General features: G+C 33.8%; 1 protein-coding gene across 1 annotated transcript in view; it reads left to right on the top strand.

Moving 5' to 3' along the window:
* Positions 1-18751, top strand: part of DCK (deoxycytidine kinase) — a 29618-nt gene extending 10867 nt beyond the window's left edge. Inside the window, exons 3-7 of the mRNA XM_014847226.3 lie at positions 9543-9736; positions 11039-11186; positions 12918-13033; positions 13791-13881; positions 15598-18751. Coding sequence (XP_014702712.1) covers positions 9543-9736; positions 11039-11186; positions 12918-13033; positions 13791-13881; positions 15598-15633 — 585 coding nt within the window. The 3' untranslated portion in view covers positions 15634-18751. The remainder of the gene's footprint in view (positions 1-9542; positions 9737-11038; positions 11187-12917; positions 13034-13790; positions 13882-15597) is intronic.
* The last annotated feature ends 6252 nt before the right edge of the window (positions 18752-25003 follow it).

The following is a 25003-nucleotide window of genomic DNA, read 5'->3' as shown; positions in this document are numbered from 1 at the left end:
AATATCTTTGTGGTTAAATCTGTATTTTAGATTATTTCTTTAAGGTAAATTTCCAAAAATGAAGTTAAGTGGGCCCAAGGATACAGATTTTTAAAAATAAATATAGCTAAACTGCTTTCTAGAGATGACCTATCAATTTTTACTTAATGTAGTTTGACCCTGAGGCATTCACATTTTTTATTTGGATACTTTTCAGAGGGGAGAAACTGATAAAATTACACTCACTTTGTTAAAGATGATGGACAGTATTTTTTGGATAAATTTCTAATATGTATTTTATTCTTAACACTCATAATTGCATAAAAAACCCCAGCAATTTGTAGTCTCAAAAATTTCATGCAAGGGATCAAAAGAAAACATTTTTTATGGGCTTAGGCTATCCTGAAGAACTACAAAATGATATCCTGGCTTACTGTTAATTTTCTAATTTAGTATAATGTTAAACTAAGAGACAAAAACTAACATCTTCAAAGCCGTAAAATTCTATGGCAAACTTTTGATTTAGTTTTAATTTAAGGATTTGTATTTTTAGAACAACTAGCTGGTTATTATTTTTATAATAAGATGATGAATCAGTATTGGGCCTCTAAACTATTTTCACATAGTAGACTTTGGAATTGCTTTGGACAAGGGGGATTATGTTTATTGGGAAATCCAAATAAAAGGAGATGTGTGGTCTTTTTTTGTGTGATTAATTTGTGCGTGGTAAAAAAAACACATTAAGTTTTACCATCTTAACCATTTTTAAATGTACAGTTCAGTAGTGTTAAGTGTATTTACATTGTTGTGAAACAGATATCTAGAACCTTTTCATCTTGCAGAACTGAAACTCTATATTCATTAAAGAACTGTTCTTTGCCCACTTCTCCCAGCCCCTGGTAAGCACCATTCTACTCTCTGTATCTGTGAATCTGGCTACATTAGATACCTCATATAATCGTACAGTATTTGTTCTTTTGTGACTAGCTTATTTCACCTTGCATACTGTTCATGAAGGTTCTTCAGAAAAGTCTTCAAATTTCTTCTCACTATCTATGTTACAAGACCATTTAGTTTTACGTATGTAACCTATTTTGTTATCTCAGTACTTTTCACGGTGCATAGCACGTTGTTCATAAGTGTTTTTCAAGTGAAGCAAGGTCACTTCTGATAGATTTTATTAAATGTCTCGAGTAGATTTAAGGTAGCACTTGCTGCCATGATAAACCCTTAAATCTCTGTGGTTCAAAATAATGAAATTTTATTTCTCAGAGAACAGTACAATATGATATTTAGTGGATGGCATACTGTTCTGTTCCATCAGTCTGTGTGTCTGTTTTTCTGCTAGTACCGTGCTGTTTGGATTACTATAGCTTTGTAGTATATTTTGAATTCAGAGATTGTGATATCTCCAACTTTGTTCTTTTTCCTCAGGATTGCTTTGGCTATTCAAGGTCATTTGTTCCATATACGTTTTAGGATTCTTTGTTCTGTTTCCATGAAGAATGTCATTGGGATTCTGATTGGGACTGCATTGAATCTGTAGATTGCGTTTGGTAATATGGACATTTTAACTATGTTTATTCTTCCAATCCATGAGCCTAGCATATCTTTCCATTTCTTTATGTCTTCTTTGATTTCTTTCAATGATGTCTTATGGTTTTGAGTGTATCAGTCTTTTGCCTCCTTGGTTCAGTTTATTCCTTGATATTCTTTTTGTGTGATTGTAAATGGAATTGTATTCTTGACTTCTCTATCTGCTAGTTTGTTATTAGTATATAGAAATGCAACTGATTAAAAAAATTTTTTTTTAAACATTGGCATCTGAGCTGACATCTGTTGCTAATCTTCTTTTTTTTTCCTTCTTGTCCCCAAAGCCCTAAGTACACATAGTTGTATATTCTAGTTGTAGGTCATTCTGGCTCTGCTATGTGGGACACTGTCTCAGCATGACTTAATGAGCAGTGCTAGGTCCACACCCAGGATCCAAACTGACAAAACCCTGGGCCGCTGAAGTGGACTGTGCAAACTTAACTACTTGGCCGGCCCTGCAACTGATTTTTGTTTGTTGATTTTGTACCCTACAACTGTACTGTATTCGTTATTTATAATAGTCGTTTTGTGGATACTTTCTATATATAGAACCATGTTATCCACAAATAGTGACAGTTTTACTTCCTTCTTTCCAGTTTGGATCCCTTTTATTTCTTTTTCTTGCCTAATTGCTCTGGCTAAGATTTCCAGTACTATGTTGAATAAGAGTGGTGAGAGTAAGCATCCTTATCTTGTTACTTTTCTCAGAGGAATAGCTTTCAGTCTTTCACTGTTAAGTCTGAATATTGGCTGTGGGTTTGTCATATGTGGCCTTTATTATGTTGAGGTACTTTCCCTCTATACCCATTTTATCGAGAGTTTTTATCATAAATGGATGTTGGATCTTGTCAAATGTTTTCTCTGTGTCTATTAAGATGATCGTGTGATTTTTATTCTTATTTTTGTTGATGTGGTGTATCACACTGATTGATTTGCAGATGTTGAACCATCCCTGCATCCCTGGAATAAATCCCACTTGATTGTGGTATATGATCCTCTTAATGTATTGTTGTGTTCGATCTGCTAATATTTTGTTGAAGATTTTTGCATCTATGCTCATTGGCATTATCGGCTTGTAATTTTCCTTTTTTGTGTTGTCCTTGTCTGGTTTTTGGTATCAGGATGATGTTGGCCTCATAAAATGAGTTAGGAAGCATCCTATCCTCTTCAAGTTTTCAGAATAGTTTTTTGAAGGATAGGTATTAGGTAAAATTAAATCTTTAAATGTTTGGTAGAATTCACCAGAGAAGCCGCCTGGTCCTGGACTTTTATTTTTTGGGAGGTTTTTGATTACTGTTTCAATCTCTTTACTTGTAATTGGTCTAATTAGATTCTCTTATTTCTTCTTGATTCAGTTTTTGGAGATTGTATGATTCTAAGAATTTATCCATTTCTTCTCAATTATCCAGTTTGTTGGTGTATAGCTTTTCATAGTATTCTTTCATAATCTGTTGTATTTCTATGCTGTCCATTATAATTTTTATATTTCATTTCTGATTTTATTCATTTTAATCTTCTTTTTTTCGTAGTAAGCCTGGCAAAGAGTTTGTCAAATTTATCTTCTCAAAGAACCAGTTCTTAGTTTCATTGATCCTTTCTATTGTTTTTTTAAATCTCACTTTCGTTTATTTCTGGTCTGATTTTTGTTTTCTTCCCTCTACTGACTTTGGGCTTTGTTCTTTTTCTACTTCTTTTAGGTATAGTGTAAGATTGTTTATATGAGATTTTTCTTGTTTGTTGAGATAGCCCTGTATTGCTGTAAGTTTCCATCTTAGTACTGCTTTTGCTGTATCTCATAACTTTTGGTATGTTGTGTTTTCATTTTCATTTGTCTCCAGGTGTTTTTTGATTTCTCCTTTGATTTCTTCATTGATCCAATGATTGTTCAGTAACATGTTGTTTAGTCTCCATATATTTGTGACATTTCTAGCTTTTTTGTTGTAGTTGGTTTCTAGTTTCATACTGTTGTTGTTGGAAAAGATGTTTGATATAATTTCAGTCTTTTTAAATTTATTGAGGCTTGCTTTGTTCCCCAACGTATGGTCTGTCTTTGAGAATGTTGCATGTGCACTTGAGAAGAATGTGTATTCTGATGTTTTTGGATGGAATATTCTTTATATATCTATTAGTTCCATTTGATGTGGTGTTTCATTTAGGCCACTGTTTCCTTGTTGATTTCTGTCTGGATGATCTATCCGTTGATGTAAGTGGGGTGTCTTGGTCCCCTGCTATTATTGTGTTGCTGTCAGTCTCCCTTCAGGTCTGTTAATAGTTGCTTTATATACTTCGGTGCTCCTGTGATAGGTGTATATATATTAATGTGTTATGTCTTCTTGGTAGAATGTCCCTTTTATTATTATATGTTGCCTGTAAAGATAAATCTTGGACCCTACAATGCAAGTGGTGGATAAACTGTCTTTTTCTTGTAAAATCAATAATGTTCAAAACAGTCAGTTTTAGGGCAGACCTCAGCCTGGGTTTTCTAACAGACCATTCCTAGTCCATAAAGGGAGGACTCATCTCCTAGGATGTTTTACCTTCTGCTTCTCTGGACTGTGAATAAAAGAGAGCTCTTCTTTGCTTAAGCAATTGCAGGTGAACTTAGAATAATAAGATATGTGTTCCTGTAAATGGAGGTATTAGGTTTATAGGTTTGATTGGGCATGTGTAGGTCCTTTTAGGGGTTACTGGTGGGTCACTGGAATTGAGAGAGTGAGGGTGTATTAGGAAGTGAGAGTGACTGACCTATCCCAAGGTCTGTGGGGATATATCCTCTTCCTTATAGATAAAATTGGAAATAGTTTTATTTTCCTTCCTAATGGGGCTTAACTGTTTAAAATGGGAAGCTATGTCTAATTATAGGAATGTAGGTGAAATTCAGTTACATTATATGCTGTTGCAATAAAATTTTACTATATAATCTGAGTATTTATAGGCTCTAATTCTACTAGTTAGCCATGTAATCTTAGAAAACACCTCAAGTTTTCTAAACTTTGTTTTTCTTATTAGTAAAATGGGAATGGTAATAGGATAAATCAAGCTCATGGGAGAATTAAATTAAAAAAATGAAAATGAGAGTGCCTTGTATTAGAAAGACTGTAATAAGATAAAGTGTTGTGTATTAAGTAGGGTTGCCAGTTAAAGTACGTGCAGTGTTAGGGACATACTTATACTAAAAAATTATTTGTTATTTATCTGAAATTCAGATTTCACTGGGAGTCCTGGGTTTTGTTTTTTCTTTCTTAATCTGACAACTCTAATATCAAAAGTATTCTAATATATTCTATCACTGTGCCATCAATTTTAATGTAGAAAGAAAGAAAGAAAATAGTGTCACACAAGGGAAGAAAATTCAGTGGCTTCTTTCTGTTCACCCCCTTATTTTTGATTTGGAAAGCCTGGAATGGTAAGATTTGCTCACTTTGGCCTATAGTAGTAAAGTGGCAATGGATAGGCCTCAGGTGCTCAAAATTATTTCCAATATATTTTACAAGTTAGAGATGCATTTAGTATTCCAAGCCTCTTTAAAGAACTCCATTTATTAAATCAAATAGCCCCTAACATAAACTACTTGAATCAGACTATATAAAAATCTAATAACAAGAAATTGGATATATTGAATATTTTAATGAGGGCTGTGGTTGTCATGTATATACTACCTAGGTATCTCAGGAGTTTTTTTGTTTTTTCTTTTTTTTGGTCACGAAGATTTGTCCTGAGCTAACATCCATTGCCAGTCTTCCTCTTTTTTTGCTTGAGGAAGACTGGCCCTGAGCTAACGTCCATGCCAGTCTTCCTCTATTTTGTATGTGGGATGCCTCCACAGCATGGCTGATGAGTAGAGTAGGTCTGCACCCAGGATCTGAACCTGTGACACTGGGCCACCAGTGCCAGTGCTGACGTGGAGCGCATGGAACTTTAACCACTCAGCCACAGGACCAGCCCCCTTAGAAGTTTTTAAGTGTGAAAAGAATAACTGGAAGAGACCTAAGATGACCTTGCCTATTTAATTACATAAACATATTGTGTTTTGTCCAGTAGGTGCTAGGCTAGAAATCTGGACAAAGCAGTGACACATGTAGTAGTAAATTTTTGTGATATTTTGTAAGAGCAAGAAATAATTCCACTGTTTCCAGAGGTAGGAGAATGTAGTTCAGAAGAATTTTTGAGCTAACAATTTGCAATGTAAGAATTTTATCTGTTGGGTCAGATCATGACTAATTCTATGTAGTATTTGATCTGCAGTTATCACAGAGTATTAAGTGGAAATGTGTGGTTGCCTTTCCTCAGAAGTTTAGGGTTATACCAAGAGTACATTTACATTTATCAACATGAATTTATTTAACATTTTTGAGAACCTGTTTAAGCTATGAATGTTCATTGATTATGGAACAAAATCACATCTTAAGATTTTGATCTAAAGCTTCCTTTTTCTACCTTTATTTGATCCTCATACTAGTACTTGTGGAATTGGTGAACAAGTCTATACATACATATTTTTCAGGCTCTTGGTCCAACTCTTTTCTAATTATAGCTAGTCGTGTCAACCTCTTGTTCATTTTAGTTAACTGTATCTGGACCTTTCCAATCTGCATTTACCTTTTTTATCATTCCCAGGGAAAATGGTTTATATAAATTCACCATTTCAATCACTTGTCAAGAAGTTGGCTCAGTTTTAGTTTCTCTAGAGAGCACTATAGTTTGAAATAACCCTAATATGTATTTTTCAGATTCACTGATTATATTAAGTTCCATTTTTATGATGCTTTAAATTAGAGATTTAATTGGGTATTTTTCTAAACTAATTATTTACACTCATCAGAATAAGTAACTCTATTGTCATTTATTTAATAAAGATATTTAAAGCAAGTAGTATATATGTGAAGTTTTTAGGAGGTAAACTACTTATTGAATAGCTTAATCCTATGAGTTCTTAATTATTTTAAGCCATAGCATTATTTAAAAGTTACTGTTACTTTAGTTAACTAAGTATACATGTTATTGTCTATGATTATTGAGGAACCAAAGAGCTTTAATGTAGGTTAGATCTATCAATATTTACTATATTAGAAGTTTAACTTGAAACACTTTAAAAACTTATCAGGGGCCGACCCCGTGGCCGAGTGGTTAAGTCCTTGTGCTCCACTTTGGTGGCCCCGGGTTTTGCCGTTTTGGATCCTGGGCATGGACATGACACCGCTCATCAGGCCATGCTGAGGCGACGTTCCACATGCCACAACTAGAAGGACCCACAACTAAAATATACAACTATATACTGGGGGGATCTGGGGAATAAAAAAAGCAGGAAAAATAAAAAAGATTGGCAACAGTTGTTAGCTCAGGTGCCAATCTTTAAAAAACAAGAAAAAAATTATCAGTTAATTCATTTGAAAAATCACAATAATAAATCACATGTTAATAAATCACAAAAATAAATTATATGTTAACATAAAATATTTTTGTGAAAAATAACTATTTTCCAAAACAGAAAAACGTAGGAGAAAAGTGGCATTGTTTTACATTTTGCAAATCTCTTTAATATCTGACTAATAGCAAAAGCTGAATTCTCATAACCACTTCTACATTCGAACTGTTGCAGTATCACATGTCATTTAGCCTCTGGAAAGCTACTGTACATTCATGAGAGAATGAGAATGGAAAATGGTACATTTATTATGAAAATAGTTTTTTTCTTGTGGACTCCCTGAAAGGATCTCAGGGACTCCTCAGGGGTTCCCCTACCACACCTTGAGAACCTCTGTTCTTGATAACATATTTCTTTATCTAGAAATTAAAGACTCAGTAAAAGAACTCTAGAAGTAAAGATTTTTTTTAAAAAATTGATCTAAAAGATTAGTAATTCTTTTATGTCATCACGTTCAGTCTATGTTCATATTTCCCTATTGTCTTATAATTTTTCTGCAGTTTGTTGTTATCAAGAGTCAGACAAGATTTGCATATTACATTTGGTTTATATGTCTTTTAAATTTTAATCTATTGGTTACCCTTCCTCTTTTTTCTTTGCAGTTTATTAGTCGAAGAAACCAGGTCATTTGTCCTTGTACAATTTCCCTTATTCTGGTTTTGGCTGAGTGCTGAGTGCTATAATTCAACAGGTTTCTCAATTCTCTGTATTTCCTATAATTTTGCGGTTAGATCTCTAGAGGTTTCCTTGATTAGATTTAGTTTCAATTCTTTTTTGGCCAGACTTCTTAGGTGGTAATATGTATTTTCTTTCACATTCCATCAGGAGGATGTCTTTTGTGATGTTAAAATCAGTCTGTTCAGGTTTTGTCAGCCTAATTCATATGTTACAAAATTCCCTATCAGCTTTGCTTTAATGTTTTAGCATCTATTGCTAATTGTTGCCCTAATCCAGTATATCGTTAGGTGTTGCAAAAGGTGATATGCTAATTCAAAAGAATTCTGAATTTAGGGTCAGCCCCGTGGCCAAGTGGTTAAGTTCACGCACTCTGCTTCAGTGGCCCAGGGTATCGCCAGTTCCAATCCTGGGCTTGGACCTAACACTGCTCGTCAAGCCATGCTGAGGCAGTGTCCCACATGCCACAACTAGAAGGACCTACAGCTAAAATATACAACTATGTACTGGGGGGCTTTGGGGAGAACAAGGATAAATAAGTAGATATATAAAATCTTAAAAAAAAACACTTTAAAAAGCCTTCTGAATTTATTAGCTAGGATTCTTTGGGAAAGAAGACCTCTTCTTCGTCTACTATTTCATTAACCTGAAAGAACATTTGTACAGAAAGGGCTAAAATAAGATGTTTGATATTTTTTTCTCTTTATCTACTAATTTCTGGAATAATTAATTGGTGCCCTAGCAACCTGTAAAGATGACTGGACAGTTTGGTTTTTTGTTTTCCAGTTTCCTTTAGTATTATGAAGTTATGGATTTTTGCCTTCCATTTATCATTTCTTTTGGATGTTCAAAGTGTCCTGTCTTTTGACCAGTGGAAGCTCCTTCATGTTGGCTCTCTTGCCTGTGGCACAACCTCCTTAGTCTTTGATAGTTTCCTTGTTTCGTGGAACAAAGTGTATCAAGCTGGCCTCGTACATTTCCTTTCCCAGACGTGGAATCAGCTATGTGATCCTAATTCCTTTCAGTGAGAAATGGTGTTTAGAGATATAATCCGGGTGGCATTTGTTTATAGGCCTTTTGGTGGACAGGACTAGGAAAACTATATTTTATGTTAATAAAAATAATTCATGAGTTCTGGATGCTATTTCCAGTTCTGATGTAACATTACGGAGGTTTTATTTGAGTTTTTATTTTATATATTTTTTCCTCTCAACACTGAAAGTATTGGTTCTAACAATATGATTATTAAATCACAAAACTTTGGGGAGGATCTATTCTGTGTTAGGAGATTGAAGTCACAAATTTAAATACCTATAACGGGCCAGGCAGCTAAAGAAATAAATCAGAGCTGCCGTGAGACTCAACAGGGAATGGCAGGGGCTGATAGACTGGAGAGCATGTGTCCCCTCTAATGGAAGCATGTGTGACTTCACTTTAGCTGATTTTTACCAAGAGCAAATGACAGACACAATATTGCTTGGTTTTCCCATTTTTAAAAAGAAGACATAAATTCAGATATATTAAATGTGAAATTATTTAGCTTTTAAATATTAACAACTAATGCAAATTTTTGAAAAGTCTCATTTGAGCCAAACAAATAATTTCTGCTATAGGCTGTTAGTTTGTGACTTCTTGTGGAAAAGATCTAAGGAATCCTGTGGTTAAGCCAGCTTTTCAAATTCTTCCAGACTTCAGGCAACCTGGAAAAGAAAGTGAGAAAGAGCAGGAGGAAGAGGACTTAATCATCTTGGTTTTGCTGATTATGATGCATTTATTTATCCAACTTCTCTTTTTGACCTTTTTAAAAGATTAACATAGCTCTGTTGACCATTAACTTTGCTTTTTGTTTCTCTTTTCAAATTCAAAATAGGAATTGACAACAGTTGAGAAAACTGGCGGGAATGTTCTGCAGATGATGTATGAGAAACCCGAACGATGGTCTTTTACCTTCCAGTTATATGCCTGCCTCAGTCGAATACGAGCTCAGTTTGCCTCTCTCAATGGCAAGCTCAAAAATGCGGAGAAACCTGTATTATTTTTTGAGCGATCTGTGTATAGTGACAGGTATATATAAATGATTTGTGCTTGTCAATTTGGAATCTTGGCTTAGAACGGGACTTATTTTTCCTGTTTCCTGGGAATCAAAGTAATAAGAGAGGCTGAGTTGGGGATTTGAGATGGAAAATGACATTTAATATTTTTTTTTTTTAAGATTGGCACCTGAGCTAACAACTGTTGCCAATCTTTTTTCTTTTTCTTTTCTTTGTGCTTTTTCTCCCCAAATCCCCCCAGTAGGTAATTGAATATTTTAGTTGTGGGTCCTTCTAGTTGTGGCATGCGGGACGCCGCCTCAGCGTGGCCTGATGAGCGGTGCCATGTCCACGCCCAGCATCTGAACCTGCGAAGCCCTGGGCCGCCACAGCAGAGTGCTGGAACTTAACCACTTGGCCACGGGGCTGACCCCAACATTTAATAATTTAATACCCTCAGCAGTTTCGTACTAACAGCATTAGGGAAGTTCTGGCATTTATAATTGCTAGCTTCCATGGAAATTGTAGGGAATATGGTGGCCTTCTCATTCACATATTCAGAGAAGCTGTTTTTCCTCCAACCATCTTAAAGTTCTCATCTGTTATGGTTAAATCCAGATTTACATTCTACGCTTGCTCCTGGAACAAGGAGATCGAAAATCTCTAAGGGGACCTTAGAATGACCTTGCTTACGCAAGGGTTCTTTTAACCTCTAGAGTTTGCTCAGAATAGAAGTTCTCAAACTTTTGGTCTTAGGATTCTTTTCCTTTCTTAATAATTATTGAGGATCCCAAAGAGCTTTGTGTCTTTTTGATATTTATGTTATTAGAAATTAAGATTGAGAAATATAAAAATTATTAATTTATTTAAAATTAATAATAAACTCATTACATATTAACATAAATAACATACTTGAAAAAATTATATTTTTCAAAACAAAACAATGATAAAAGTAGCATTATTTTACATTTTTGCAAGTCTCTTTAATGTCTGACTTAATAGAAGACAACTGGATTCTCATTTATGCTTCTATGTTCCATCTGTTGTAATACGTTCTTTTGGTTCAAGTACAGTATATAATCTGGCCGCTTACAGAAGCCCTGGAAGGCTCTTAGGGACTACCAGGGGTCCTCCCACCACATTTTTGAGAACTGCTGGCCAAGAACATATTTCCTATAGTTGGAGTTACGCTGTTGTTTTTTTCTCTTGTCCAAGGCATTATCAGCCATGGGTTTTAGGAGAATGTTCCATGTCCGTTTAGTAGATCTATTTTCTCTTTTCTGTTTCTTTGTGCTTTTTGGGAAGGATTTATGTGTTGATATAGACTCTCTTTCAGGTATATTTTTGCATCTAATTTGTATGAATCTGACTGCATGAATGAAACAGAGTGGACAATTTATCAAGACTGGCATGACTGGATGAATAAACAGATGGGCCAAAGCCTTGAACTGGATGGAATCATTTATCTTCGAGCCACTCCAGAGGTGAGACTTAATAAAAATTAGTTTGCTCCATTGAAAATGTAAAGCATTATTTAGAAATCCTTTCAATGGTATGCAGAGAAGGCAATTTAGTTTAATTCTACTCCCCACCCTCTAGCTCCCCACCTCCAAATTAGAAACTCATAACTGTGTAGATTGAAGCTTTCTATTTTCTCAGCAGACTAGAAGCCCACATTCGGCAAGTTGTTCTTTTAGGCCATTCTCTGTTCTTCCTCAGTTCTGTTCTTCATTATTCTTCCTAACTCTCGTAGCATCTTTTATCTGTCACAGCTAGATTAAGGAACTTGCTCAAACAACTCCTAGAATATAGGCTTCATGAGGTGGGACTTTGGGTATTTTAATTACTATTGAATTTCCAGTGCCTAGGACAGGGTCTGGATACATATTAGGAGCTCAGTAAATGTTTACATTAATGGCAAAGTTGATGGAGGGCCACTTCAAGAAATCTTCTGGTTGTTTGTGGCTTGAAATGGGTGGCTAGTAGCAGCTATAGTAGCAGCTATAATTGAGAAGAGACTTGGAAGACCCTTGCCATTTTTAGTTAAGGGAGCTAACTTAAAAATGTGTCTTTCATGATAGGTTGTAGCATAGCTGTTCTTGTTTGCATAGGAAATTATGTAATGAATCCAAGAAGACCAAGTAGATGCTTTTCATAAAACTAACCTAAATAAGACTTTACTTACATTTATTAAATTTCTGGGTTTGGTGTTTGCATTCTCATTTTTCTCTGTTTTGTATTCCTATTTCTTCCTAAGTCATGATGAATGTACATGTCATGACTTCTAGCCTGAAAGAATACTGTGTTACTATTGCTGAATTTTCAAAGAAGCTAGGTTTCTGATTCCAATTGATGATTTTGTTCCTCTTCTAATATCAAGTAAACCAGAATTTAAGAAAAATAATTTTGAAATCTACTTTTATTTTTGAAAAGAATTTTTTGATTTTACTTACAAAAATGGTAAATGTAAATATAGAAGAAAGAACAAAAAGAATACTAATAATTTCATTCTGCCAGAAACGTTCATAGTCAATATCTTAAAGTCTGACACAAAACTTTATTTCATCAGTATTATTTACGTTTTTTTTCTTTTTAAAGATTGGCACCTGAGCTAACATCTGTTGCCAATCTTTTTCTTTTTCCTTCTCCCCAAAGCCCCTCAGTACATAGTTGTATATTCTAGTTGTAGGTCCTTCTGGTTGTGCTATGTGCTATGTACTACCTCAACATGGCTTGATGAGCGGTGCTATGTCCACACCCAGGATCTGACCCAGCAAAACCTTGGGCCGCAAAGCACAGCACGCAAACTTAACCACTCGGCCGCAGGGCAGGCCCCTGTTTATGATAGTTTTTGATTAGAAGATCGTTTAATTATTTGAAAAGAGAGGATTTATAATAGACTTTGAAGCACAGTTTGTATGCTGAACTGTTTCTTTTTGCCAAACTTATTTTATACAGTATATTTCAAGTATGGATGCTAAAAGTTTATAGATTTATTTTGTCTTATTTTTGAAAGTACTGCTTGGTGTAGAGCCACCAAATGGCTGAAAAGCACAAGGAGGGAAAAATGATCTAGATCAGCTTTCTGGAGGGAATAGAGATTTTGGCTAGCATCACTAAAGAGACAGTAGAGAAGAAAAATGTAATAGCAGCAGACAAGAATAATTGTTCCTTGCCTCCCCTCTCTCTCCCTTTTTCTTATTGCTTGCTTTTAGAAATGCTTGAATAGAATATATTTACGGGGAAGAAATGAAGAACAAGATATTCCTCTTGAATATTTAGAGAAGCTTCACTCTAAGCATGAAAGCTGGCTCCTGCATAGAACACTGAAGTAAGACTTCCTCATTCTTATTTACTATTCATTTTTAATACCTTTATCAAATTTTGACCCAAAACATGTACCATTTTTCATTTTCAGTCATTTTTATTTATTAGTATTGTAGGATTTTCCAGAATTAGTCGTGGATTTTGATTCTTTTTACTGCAATGAGATCCTATTTCCTTAATAGCTAATCTCCCCCAGTGGTATTGGCAGCATAATATACAGAATTTCACATTAAGTGATAAAGTAGAAAATGTGTTTGTGCACATTATTTAGGTACTCTCTTTCAGAGAGAATTTTAAGATATTTCAGATTTGTTTCTTAGATGAAGACTTGGGAGATAGGATTGCATAGTCGTTAAGAGCATGGACTTTGTAATTAGTCAGATCTTGGTTCAAATCCAGTCTCACTTATTAGCGTGCAACTTTAGACAAACTTTGAACCTCAGAGTGACCTCCCTGAGCCTTAGTTTTCTCATTTTTAAAATGTAAACATTCCTATTTTATGGTATGTTTTTGGTTTTTGAGGAGAATGACATGTCACAATGCCTAGCTTTCTATTTTATATGCTTTATACACGGTGTTTTTAGATATGTGTAGTTTCTGGGTAAGAAAGGAAGGGGCTGCCAGATGAAGTGCTTGCAGGATAACTTTAATATAAAATGATTGACAGCATTTTCATTTTCCAATGATGATATAAGAATGAGTTTTTACTGTTTTTTATTTATTGCTTTTTCTAATTATTTTGTTCACCTGTCTTTAAACAGGACCAATTTTGATTATCTACAAGAAGTGCCTATTTTAACACTGGATGTTAATGAAGACTTTAAAGACAAATATGACAGTCTGGTTGAAAAGGTAGATTTATACAAAGACTATAAACTAACATTTGTTTTGTCTAAAAGAAGTATTCTAACTTGTGAGAAAAAAGTTTTCTCACAGAAAATATTACAGAAAGTTAGATTAAGAGACAGTTGAGAGCTTTCGAGAGATTTAGACTATTTAGATTCTAATCCTAACTTCAAATTCTAGCTTTGTGCCCTTAGCTAAAAGAAGGAGCTTCTTTATCTTTTAGTTCCTTTATCTGCAATATGGGGATAATCACATTAACAAAAGTTCTTTCTCACCCTCTTCTCCTCTGCTTTGTCTTCTTGTTTTCCCCCTCTTCCCTATACCGCCAATCTTTAGATATTTTAATAATAAACTACTTGTGAAATTAAATTTCTCTTTTTCAACTAAATTCACTATGGAGGATATTTGAAGTTGTAAGATGTGGATCTCATCCATTTTTATATTAGGTAAAGTCTTGAGATTAAAGGATTTTTAGTTTTGTGTTTTATTTGGGACCTTGTCACTGATGACTTGGCATTGCCTAATCAATTGAGTCATTGTTTTAATCAGAGTTAATCTATCCCACAAATATTTGAGAGTTGACGATATTATATTGAGTGGTGCCCATATTGATAAAGGAACTGGGAGAAAACCTATTGATGAAGATTTGAGAGGGAACAGTAATGAGAACTGTATAACAAATATTCCTGTATCCACATTAATTAACTTAGTGATCTAAGATCTAAAGAAAAAGCCACAAATTTTTGTTTAGTTTTGAGAGAAATTTGATTTTTATCCTATCACAAAATCTTTATTTACTATAATGATACTTGACATTCATAAGGGCTGTATTTCAAGAATTTTGAAAATCTCAGCATTTATAGGTAACTACTATAGCATACAGTTGTTTTTCTCATGATATAAAAGTAAAGTATATTTGGAAAATTCATGTGGCCTCTTCATACTATTAATGATGTTAAAAATTTAGAATGGAATTCACTTATTATTAAAATAAATTGTCAGCCATTGCAGTACTAAAAGCCAACCATCATTTTAACTGAATGAATCTGTAAAACCACTTTAATTTTATATAACACTTCTGTTTTAACTAAGAATCATCATTTCATATTATTGTTTTTACTTTCATTAATAATGCTGTCAGGTAGCTTTCTTTTTTAGGTATTTTTACAAAGCAATAATCTTTGTTTCTTCGGGAGAATCACTGTGTAGTCTCAAATATGTAGAGAATCGAATCTTGTTGCATTGTGATGTTGGTCAGTTAGCAAGGTTTGTTCACTGCTTAGATGCCCTTCCTCAAGTATTAATATTACAGAGTGTACTTGATTCACATTTGTGCTTCAGAAAAATTACAAATCTGTTATACATGTCTAGACCTTCAGAGTTGTTTGAACTATTGTGATTATTAATTTTATCAGTGCTAAAGCTGCTTATGTCAGTGGTCTATGGTATTGCAAAGAGATTATAAAATTAGCATTATGGCTGTTATAGAACTGTCTCAATCTTAGGTGTAAATTTAGTAACTCCTATAATGACGTTTTAGGTCATTCATCTTTTATTGAGGAGCATTTATTAACATTTCTTTTGAAAGTAAATGCTATGGCTTTGTGATGAAGTTACTTACACAGTTAAGGTCTTCAGCTGTTATAGACTTTTAAGTGAAGATGAATATTAGATGTCTCAAATTAGTCAAGAATTATATTAATATTTTTTTCCTCCCCTCAGGTCAAAGAATTTCTGAACACTTTGTCATCTTGCTGAGGACCACAGGCGGCCAAATGATCCCAAACACTTCAACTTTGTGTATCTTCGTACTTCCATATTCATACAAATCTCTTTAGAAAACCGAAGTTTTTAGCTATTTTTGTTCCAAGAAAAAAATTTTTTTTTTGGTGAATCCTATACAAAAGTTTATAACTAGTTTCTTTTTTTTTGGTTTAAAAAAACAAAGATATTTAATTATCTCTCACACAAGAAGTGTGGAGGTAGATGATTCCAGAGTCAGTAAAGTGGCTAAACTGTATGATAAAGGACCCCACCTCTTTCTGTCTTTCCTCTCTATTATCCTCCTCAGCAGGTTGGCTTTTTTTTTTTCTGGTGCTTCTCAACTCGTTGATGACCAGTTTCTTAACTGGAAACTTTGATGTTACATAGTAAATGGTAATGTGTCCTGTGTAAATTAGTGCACCTATTAAAAGTTGAAAAGTAGAATTTAAGGAATCCCTAGGAAAAGGACTATGAAGTTTTATTTAAATACTTTTGATCAAGTGCCTCCTCTTCCACTTTAATTTATGTGGAAGATAAGACCAGGTTTAGCATTTAATCATTTCATTAGTATTTATTAATGTGTCTGTAACACTTTTCAGAGGAGCAGGTTAAACCTTGTTCCCAGTTTGTAATGGCATAGCCTTTCTTATAGGTCATTTAATCTTTTTCCTGCCTTTGTTTCTCTATCTGTGGTATGAGTGAGACTTTATTCATCTTTTTGCATGGGATTTTAGAGGATTAAAGAGGAAAAGTTTCTATACTTACAAGATAACTGAAAGTTATTACATGAGTATAGAGATTCCATTGAAATGGAGCCTAAAATAGCTTCTTCCTTTCTCCCTCCTCAGACCATTCTTTTAGAATGGAATATTACTTAGTTAAAAGATTGGTTTGGACTATGATTGTCTTTAAATTATTTGAGGTGTAAGTATGGTTTTTCGTAAATTCCTTCCCATTTTTATAGGTAAAATGTGTGTGGGACATCGTGAGGGATAAGTTTTTCCGTTTTATTCTTTCTCGACACTGCACTGGGACTGAGTAGTCTTTCTTTACCTTTATACTTGGAGAGAAGTCAAAAGACAAATTTGTTTAGTCCCAGCTCTTATTTCCTCCCTTATCCTGTTTTCCCTACTGTCTGGATTAATTAGGCAGCCTACTTTTTTAAAGTTTAAAAAAAGTCACACATCTCTGCTTTGAGAACCTTGTGATCACTCTTTCCTTCGTAGTTTGCCTTGCTTCTCTGTAGGGTTATACCTTTAGTTTTTCCCCCCTCCTTTAAGAGAAGTTACTGATAAAAATGATATTTATATGTTATATATCTTGAAAGCATTATCATTTTTTTTATTGAATATATATTTGGAAATATATATATTAGTAAAGAAGACAAGGGGTAGAATAATTATAGTTTTTAAAAACCTGCATGGATTCATTTTAGGTCTGTATATAATTAAAGAGTTTTTTTTTTCAAGTTTGGTTAAGGTATGCAGTGTGTTTTCTATGTATTTAACCTTTCTACTTGATGTTTTAGAAAAGTTCTATGTTTTTTAAATGAAGAGGAGTCACTTTTACATCGGAACTGTCATTTTCCTTTTTAAAACGCCTTCTTTTGTTTTTGGTTGCTCGATACTCAAAGATGATAATTTAGTGGGTTATGCAGTCTAGATGTGTGATCTTTGAAAGGGAGATTTTATTTCAAATCTGTAATCACCATTAATATTTAAATTGTCTCATGATATTATATGGCTTTTTAAAATTTTTGTTTGATATGAGTGGAATTTGTTTACTAAATTAAATATCTTCTTAAGAAATAAGTATAAATCTCATGAAATGTAATGGAGCTACACTCAATTGAAATGATTACATCTTTTTAGAATGAAAATTTATTCTACTTTTGAAGAAAAAATTATGACTATAAAAAGATTTTAATGGTTTATATAAATTACATTGATTCTATTTTAAGTGGAGGTGTAATTCAGAGAGTTTCAGTAACCTTTAAAAATGTTTAGCTTATGACTTTTTAAATCTGTAGAATTGAAAAGAAGCCAAAAAGATTTATGATTTTTCATGACTTAAAAGCTGCACCATTGGGTGGGCACAAGAGTATTGAGCCTAATGTTCTGCGTTATCTCTTGGATCCTGTTTTGCATATCAGGTCATCTTCTATCAGAGTATATTTACTACTTTTTATAGTTTACTCTAATGAGAAGGTAATTAATTGTATAAGACTTATTCCTTCATTCAGAATTTTCTCGTCTTCTATGCCTGAAACTTAGAGCACTGTATACTGAGGTCTGTCATATTTTAGAGGACAAGGAGTCTCAGAGTGTTTTTTATAAAGAGATGTAAATCTCATTACCTCCAGAAAAGTGCTAGATAAGTTGCTTAAAGAGTTTATAAATCCTGATAAATAATAGCCTTCTTCATTTGAGAAATCTCATCTCTTTTTAAAAAATTTTTTAATCTTGAAATAATTTTAGACTCACAAAAAATTGCAAAATTATTAGAGTTCCTGTGTATCCATCACACAGTTTCTCCCAATGATAACATTTTAGCTAACCATAGCATAATATCAAGACTAGGAGATTGACTTTGATATACTCCTATTAACTAAAGTACAGACCTTATTTGGAATTTACAGTCTTATCTCTTTTTTTTTAAAACTTTTTTTATTTTTTAGAGTAGTTTTAGGTTTCACAGCAAAATTGAGTGGAAGGTACAGAGTTCCCATATACTTTCTGCCTCCACACTTGCACAGTGTCCCCCACACTTGCACAGCCTCCCCCACTATGAACATTCCCCACCAGAGTGGTACATTTGTCACAGTCAGTGAACCTGCACTGACACATCATTATCACTCAAAGTCCATAGTTTACATTAGAGTTTACTCAGTGTTGTACATTCTATGAGTTTTGACAAATGAATAATGACATGTATCCACCATTGTGGTATGATACAAAATAGTTTTACTGCACTAAAAAATCCTCTGCGCTCTGTTTATCAGCAACCCACCACCCCCACCCCCAACTCTGGCAACCACTAATCTTTTTATTGTCTCCATAGTTTTGCCTTTTCCAAAATCTCTATATGAGGCTATCCTAATAAGATTTTTTCTGTTAAGAATTTATTTGTACAATGAAATTGTTTTTTCTTGTCTTCAGTTAGATAGTTGAATATTGAAAAATGAAGGCAAGTTTGATGTAATTCTATGTAGTGCCTTGGAATGTTGTCATTAATTATAAAATGTATTAGTAGTGAGGTTAGTAGTGCCAAAAATGTTTAAATACAGTCTTCTCCCATAAGAACTGTTCAGTTAATAACTTTTTGCCATAACATTTCTTGAAAAGTTGTATCATTTTTCAGACAATCAACTTTTTTCTCTTTGGGTAGAAAGACTTTTCCCACTCCAAAATACACTGAACAAGTATGCAATAAAAAACAGTATTTAAACATTACCATCTCAGACAAAAACATACTAATTTACTTGACACTTTCTACACACAGATTATTACTTCAAACACATTTGAATTGTGCATCAGGTTATTTTGCTTTGCATAAGTATGTCAGATGAGAGAAATGAAGAGGTTGCATCTTCTAGAACATTAGTCTGTTATGTGCAGATGCCATTTCCATGTGTTTTGAAGTTCCCTAAAGGTTTTTTTGTGTGTGTGTTATAACTTAATTGTTTTTAACTTTTTTTTTTTTAAAGATTGGCACCTGAGCTATTATGTTGCCAATCTTTTTTTTCTTTTCTTTTCTTCTCTTCTTCTTCTCCCCAAAGCCTCCCAGTACATAGTTGTATATCCTAGTTGTGAGTGCCTCTGTGCTATATGGGATGCCACCTCAGAATGGCGTGACAAGCCGTGCCATGTGTGCACCCAGGATCCAAATGAGTGAAACCCTGGGCCACAGAAGCAGAGTGTGTGAACTTAACCACTCGGCCATGGGGCCAGCCCCTGTAACTTAATTTTAAGTGCAGTTTGAATGCAAGATAACCATTAATTCTCAGAAGGGTGGAAAATTGGTGGGGGTAAAATGATGGAGAAAACAGAATTTACCTTCCAAAGAAAGATTCCTTTATTCCTCTCCTCTACCAACCACCACCCATTATCAAGTTTTCCTTCTTGGCAGGTATAATAAAACTTCTTTGCAATATATTTTATGTATATTCTCTTATGTTTATTGCTTACAAACTTGTTTTATTATTCAGTTGATATGTTTTTTGGTATCTTGGGATATAGTGTATTATAATGTGCCCTATTAAAATTAATGAAAAAAAATTTTGTTTGAAGCTTTTTTGCTTAGTGACAGTGCTTCCAGGAATAAATTAAAGGCGTTAAGTGAAGGACAGGTATGAAATTTGAATTTGATTCAGTTTTATCTATTCCCTTTCCCCTTCCTTTTTTTAAGGTTATTATGGCTACAGCTCTGTAATTGTATGTTTACTAAGTTATAAATTCTTAATATGATATTAATTTTCTCAATATTTTCTGTCAGTGTGGATTTGGATTTGGTTCAGGGATTTCACAAAAAATTAACACCAAGTTCTGTTTTGGCAGATTTTAAATAGATAAATATGATGTGTTTCTTTTTAAGAATTAAGACTATCATCAAAGAATTTTATTGGCTATATGGCTACTCTTTGAATTAATTTAATTTTAGTTCTTTATTTTTTTTCCTGCTTTTTTCTCCCCCAAACCCCCCAGTACATAGTTGTATATTTTAGTTGTGGGTCCTTCTGGTTGTGGCATGTGGGATGCCACCTCAACATGGCCTAATGAGCGGTGCCATGTCCTCGCCCAGGATTCGAACCCAAGGCTGCTGAAGCCGAGCGCACCAACTTAACTACTTGGCCATGGGGCCGGCCCCAAATTTTAGTTCTATGCCTAGAATGAAATAGGTACTATACCAATCAATGTCCATTGAACTAGAATAAAAGGTGACAATTAGAAGTAAAACTGGGTAACAGTAGTTTAGTTTTTGGCTTCATTTTTATAATGAGCTGAGAAATGTTTTAAATATAGAATATTCAGCACCATAAATAGGATAAAAGTACCCTATAAATACCAGATGTTATAAAATCCTTTCACATAACCATCTTTTAGCCTTACAAGTCTGTAGTAGATAAAACTTATCACCATTTTACAGTTGTGAAAGGCTAAGGATTTTCTAAAGATCTCACAAAAATTGGCAAAGCTGAAACAAGAGCTCAAATATTTTGACATTTTGACTCTCTAGTGTGGAGGTTCATTTTATTTTAGTGGGCAGCAACTCACTTTTATATATAAGATGGTTTTTCTTTTCTTCTGTAACTTGGGCAGTGTTTAATACCCATTTAAAATAGCAATTTGAAAATAAAAATTTGATAAGAGTAGTTTAAGCCCATGATTATTTCATAGTTAAATCAGCAGTTATAGCCCTTTGCCACATGAGGTCATCATATACTTGATTCTTTCCTCTGCTCTGGCTGTAATCCAAGCATCATTATTTTGATGGTGAGTGGTTGGAAAAAGATAGGAGCTGATGAGAGGTCTTTTGCACTGCCAGAGCAAAAGCATTAATCGATTAATAAATAATGAGTGAAATTTTGTGTGTATAGATAAAGGGGAAAAAAGAAAATGAGATGTTGGATTAAATACAGACAATCAAAGACAGTGCTTTTAGAAATGTTTTACTATAAGAAAGTCTGCTGCACAACTCCCAGCTGCTTCTCTAGGTATTAGATTGAATAATACCAGTTGTTCGTTTTTTTTTATGGGATAAGTACTTGGTTAGATAATTATGCTTAACAGGTTGCTAGGAAATTTAATTTCCTAATGTTCCCTCAGACTTTATATTAAGGGCTGTCTTGCAAGACTGTTTACTATTAACTTATCAATTATGTATACAAAGAAACTTACAGTTATTTTTACTATTCTGTGGAACTACATGGAGCTCAGACAAATGATTATTTTTCCAAGAACAAAAGTGTACTTAACAAAACCATGATCTAGAAAGTGATTTAGTAACAGAGGTAGGTAAAACCTCATCTTCAAGTGACCCATCTTCTGAAACATATCACCTTTTGGTGTCACTTCAAAATTGTGGTGGTGATGCTGGTGCTTTGGCGATACTGAATATGTTTATATGTATGTATATGCACTGTTTTTACTCTTATCCTTTGTTTAAACTAAGATTCAATCAAAAGTAAAGCATCTCCTCAAGCTGCCATTTTGTCCTTGCTGTTACTGTCAGGTAGAGTGGAATCATTTATTTTAGAGTAGTAAATTAGGAAATTGGCTAATGTTATAAAACAATTTATGCTCCAGTTGGTTTAGCAACACTAGTTTGATGTGTTATATAGTGCTTAGAATACTAGCTATCAAATCACTGGCTTGGGAACAGACTAGTCAATATGGGTATGTGTTACTGTTTTGCTAGTGGTTGACATGAACTGGTTGCTGTATTAGTAAATGAAACAAACCTGTTAAGTATGATAACCAACTTTTAACAGACTGACCTTAAACAGACTATTGAATATTGTTCTCTTCAGAATACCAGTTACCTTGAGAGACTATACATTTATTCCAAAGATTCTGCCATTATTCAAAGCATTCTTGGATCTGAGTTTAATGTGAGTTTAGTGTCTGAATCATACATTTTTTAAATGTGATTCAGGTTCCTTTTGTGTATGTGACTGGATATAGTTTTTTTTTTAAATTACCATAAATCATTTAGTGACAAGTCTAGTGAATAAAACCGGTGGTAAAACTTGAATAAAGCTACTTTGGGCCGTAAAAGAAACTAACAATGAGACACTTAGATTTCTTTTCTTGTTCAGCTTATGAAATATATGTAAAGGAAATTCGTATGTTTTTTAGTAATTCAAATGTTTTTGACTAATGGCAGACTAAACTGAACATGTAACCTCTTGTTATGGTTAATTTGAAGCCTCTACTAAGTATAGAAGGTTCTGGTATAATTTTTAAAAAACCCAAAACATTGTGTCCTATATGTTTACGTCTAGTATATACCAATAGTCATTGTTAAGTAAGAATTTATCTTTAATATTTTTAACATCACAGAGGCAGTAGTGATTAAGAACACAGGCTCCCAAGACAGACTGCTGGCTTCAAATCCTGGCCCTGCTACTTACTATCTGACTTTGGGCAAGTCATTATAACCTTGGGCAAGTAATATATTTTAATTTCCTTATCTATAAGAGGGCCATAAGTAATAGTATCTACCTATAAAGTTGTGCGATTTTAATGTGTAGTATATATAAAGCATTTAGAACAATGCTCAGTGAATGGTAGCCGTTACTATTAGTACTATCATTTCCTTTTATTCAGTGTCTTGGTTGCTGAAAGCATCTGAAAAATTGGTAAGGTTGTGCAGTTAATAAAAAAGCTATAGAGGATATCCACTCTATTTTTAAAGTAGAAATATAGTATGATCCCCTCTCTCTCTGTCTCTCGCTCTGTGTGTAGGTATGGTGTATGTTGTGTGGAGGGAGATTCACCACACTGTTCACTGAGGTTACCTCTGGTCAGTGGGATTGGAGTGCTGGTGAAGATTCTTAGGAGAATGTCTTCTATATAAAAATTAAAAATTAGGCAATTGATTTACTATTAAATTTGTTCATTCAGCAAATATTTATTGATCTCCTACTTCTTGCCAGGGGCTGTTGAAAGACCATCTGAGATTTTAGGAATTACTCTTCCCCTTGAGGAAGTTTGAAGCTACATAAAGATTGGATTGCTGTCCAGGTTCTTAGCGTTTTCCTTTAATTTTTTTTCTGTACTTTATTTTTTGAGTGGTGCTGAACATAAACATCTTGGTGTCTCCATTAATGTTTCAGAAAATTATGGTTTTTCATTTGTGAATGTAAAAGTTCTGCTAATTTAAAAATGTAAAAGTAGCTGTATTTTCAGATTATAAAAATAATAAATATTTGTTATGGAAAACTCTCAGGAGAATTTGATGCTTGATACTCCTCACACCAAGAGACCTTCCTTCTCTTGGGAAGTAGATGAAATTAATAGGCTATGGTTTTTATCTATTGTTTTTAAGCAAGGTACATAAGGATCTTTGTATCCCTTCCTAGAAGATAAGTTGCAACAAAGAGAACTCTCAATGTCTATAAATTATCTTTAAAGTCTGTTTGTTTAGAAACTGCCCTCGCTCTATTTTTATAAAAGTTAGAAGCTTATTACTCTTTTGTTATTTGAGTAAAAGAATATTGTGATTAGTGTTACGAGTCCAGTATTTCTGCTCTGGGAAAATGATAAAAAGGGCAGAATGCTGTATTTCCTACCCTACCCAAACTGTTACCAAGATGTTCCTGCAAAGTGCATGGTTATAGGCTGCAGGCAAAAATTCTTCATTGCCTTCATACCTGGTCTGGACTGCAGGACTGTTCAGACAGTTAAAGAATGCCATCTTTGGTGGAGCAGTGCACGTAATACCGGGCTAATACTTGCTATTATTTAATAGCCACCAAAAGGAAAGTGAATGAAACCCTTGACTGACCTCTATCTTGGCGTTCTCCAATTTCTATTTTATTGCAAGCAAAGTAATCAAGGTAAAGGAGAGAGGGGAGGCATTCCTGATTTCATGGATCCTACAGCAATATTTCATACAGAAAATTAATGATCTAGAAACTTATAAAGAAAAACTATAGTCTACTGAAAGTTCCACCACATCCTTACAATCCATCCACTGTGTATATATCCTCATGTGTGTGCACACATGCATAAACATAAACCTAGTTTCTACATTTGTGTGTATTTGTGATCTTTAGAGGGCTTTTGTTTACATTCAGAAAGCAAAATCCTGAATTCCATATTGAAAATGTAGTAATACAGGGTTTTTTAAACTGAGATTTGATTATCGGCAAAATTTATTGACCCTTATCTTTTGTATTTAGTGAGAGGTACCTGTACCTAACTTAATGGGCATAAAGCTGAAAATTTTATAAATTAGAATGCGAGTATATTAATATCTTCCATTAACTTTTAAATTGAGATTTTTTTTTACTTTCACTTGATCTCCACTTGGCAGTGACAATAAACTTAGACATTTTTCTTTTCTTTATAAAAGTACAATATGCCCATTAAAGCATTTTGGAGATTGCAGAAATGTTCAAATAAGAAGGTAATCCCTGGATCCCTTCCTTCAGAGGTAACACTATCCCAGCACTATCCTTGCCTTCCACCTTTATGTACTTGTATCTACAGAGAAACATTTTCTTTTTTACCAAATTGAGATCACACTATAAATTCAATTTTTTGTCCTGCTTTTTTCCCTTAAAGTATATTGTAAAACATTTCTTATATCTAAGTTATTTTTGAAAATGCAGTTAAGCCCATAATTTCTTTTAAAATAA

The sequence above is a fragment of the Equus asinus genome, chromosome 3 (genome assembly GCF_041296235.1).
Source record: "Equus asinus isolate D_3611 breed Donkey chromosome 3, EquAss-T2T_v2, whole genome shotgun sequence".
In the NCBI taxonomy this organism is placed as follows: Eukaryota; Metazoa; Chordata; class Mammalia; order Perissodactyla; family Equidae; genus Equus; species Equus asinus.
Note: the sequence above shows the minus strand (reverse complement) of the source record. Positions and strands in the feature narration are given on the sequence as shown.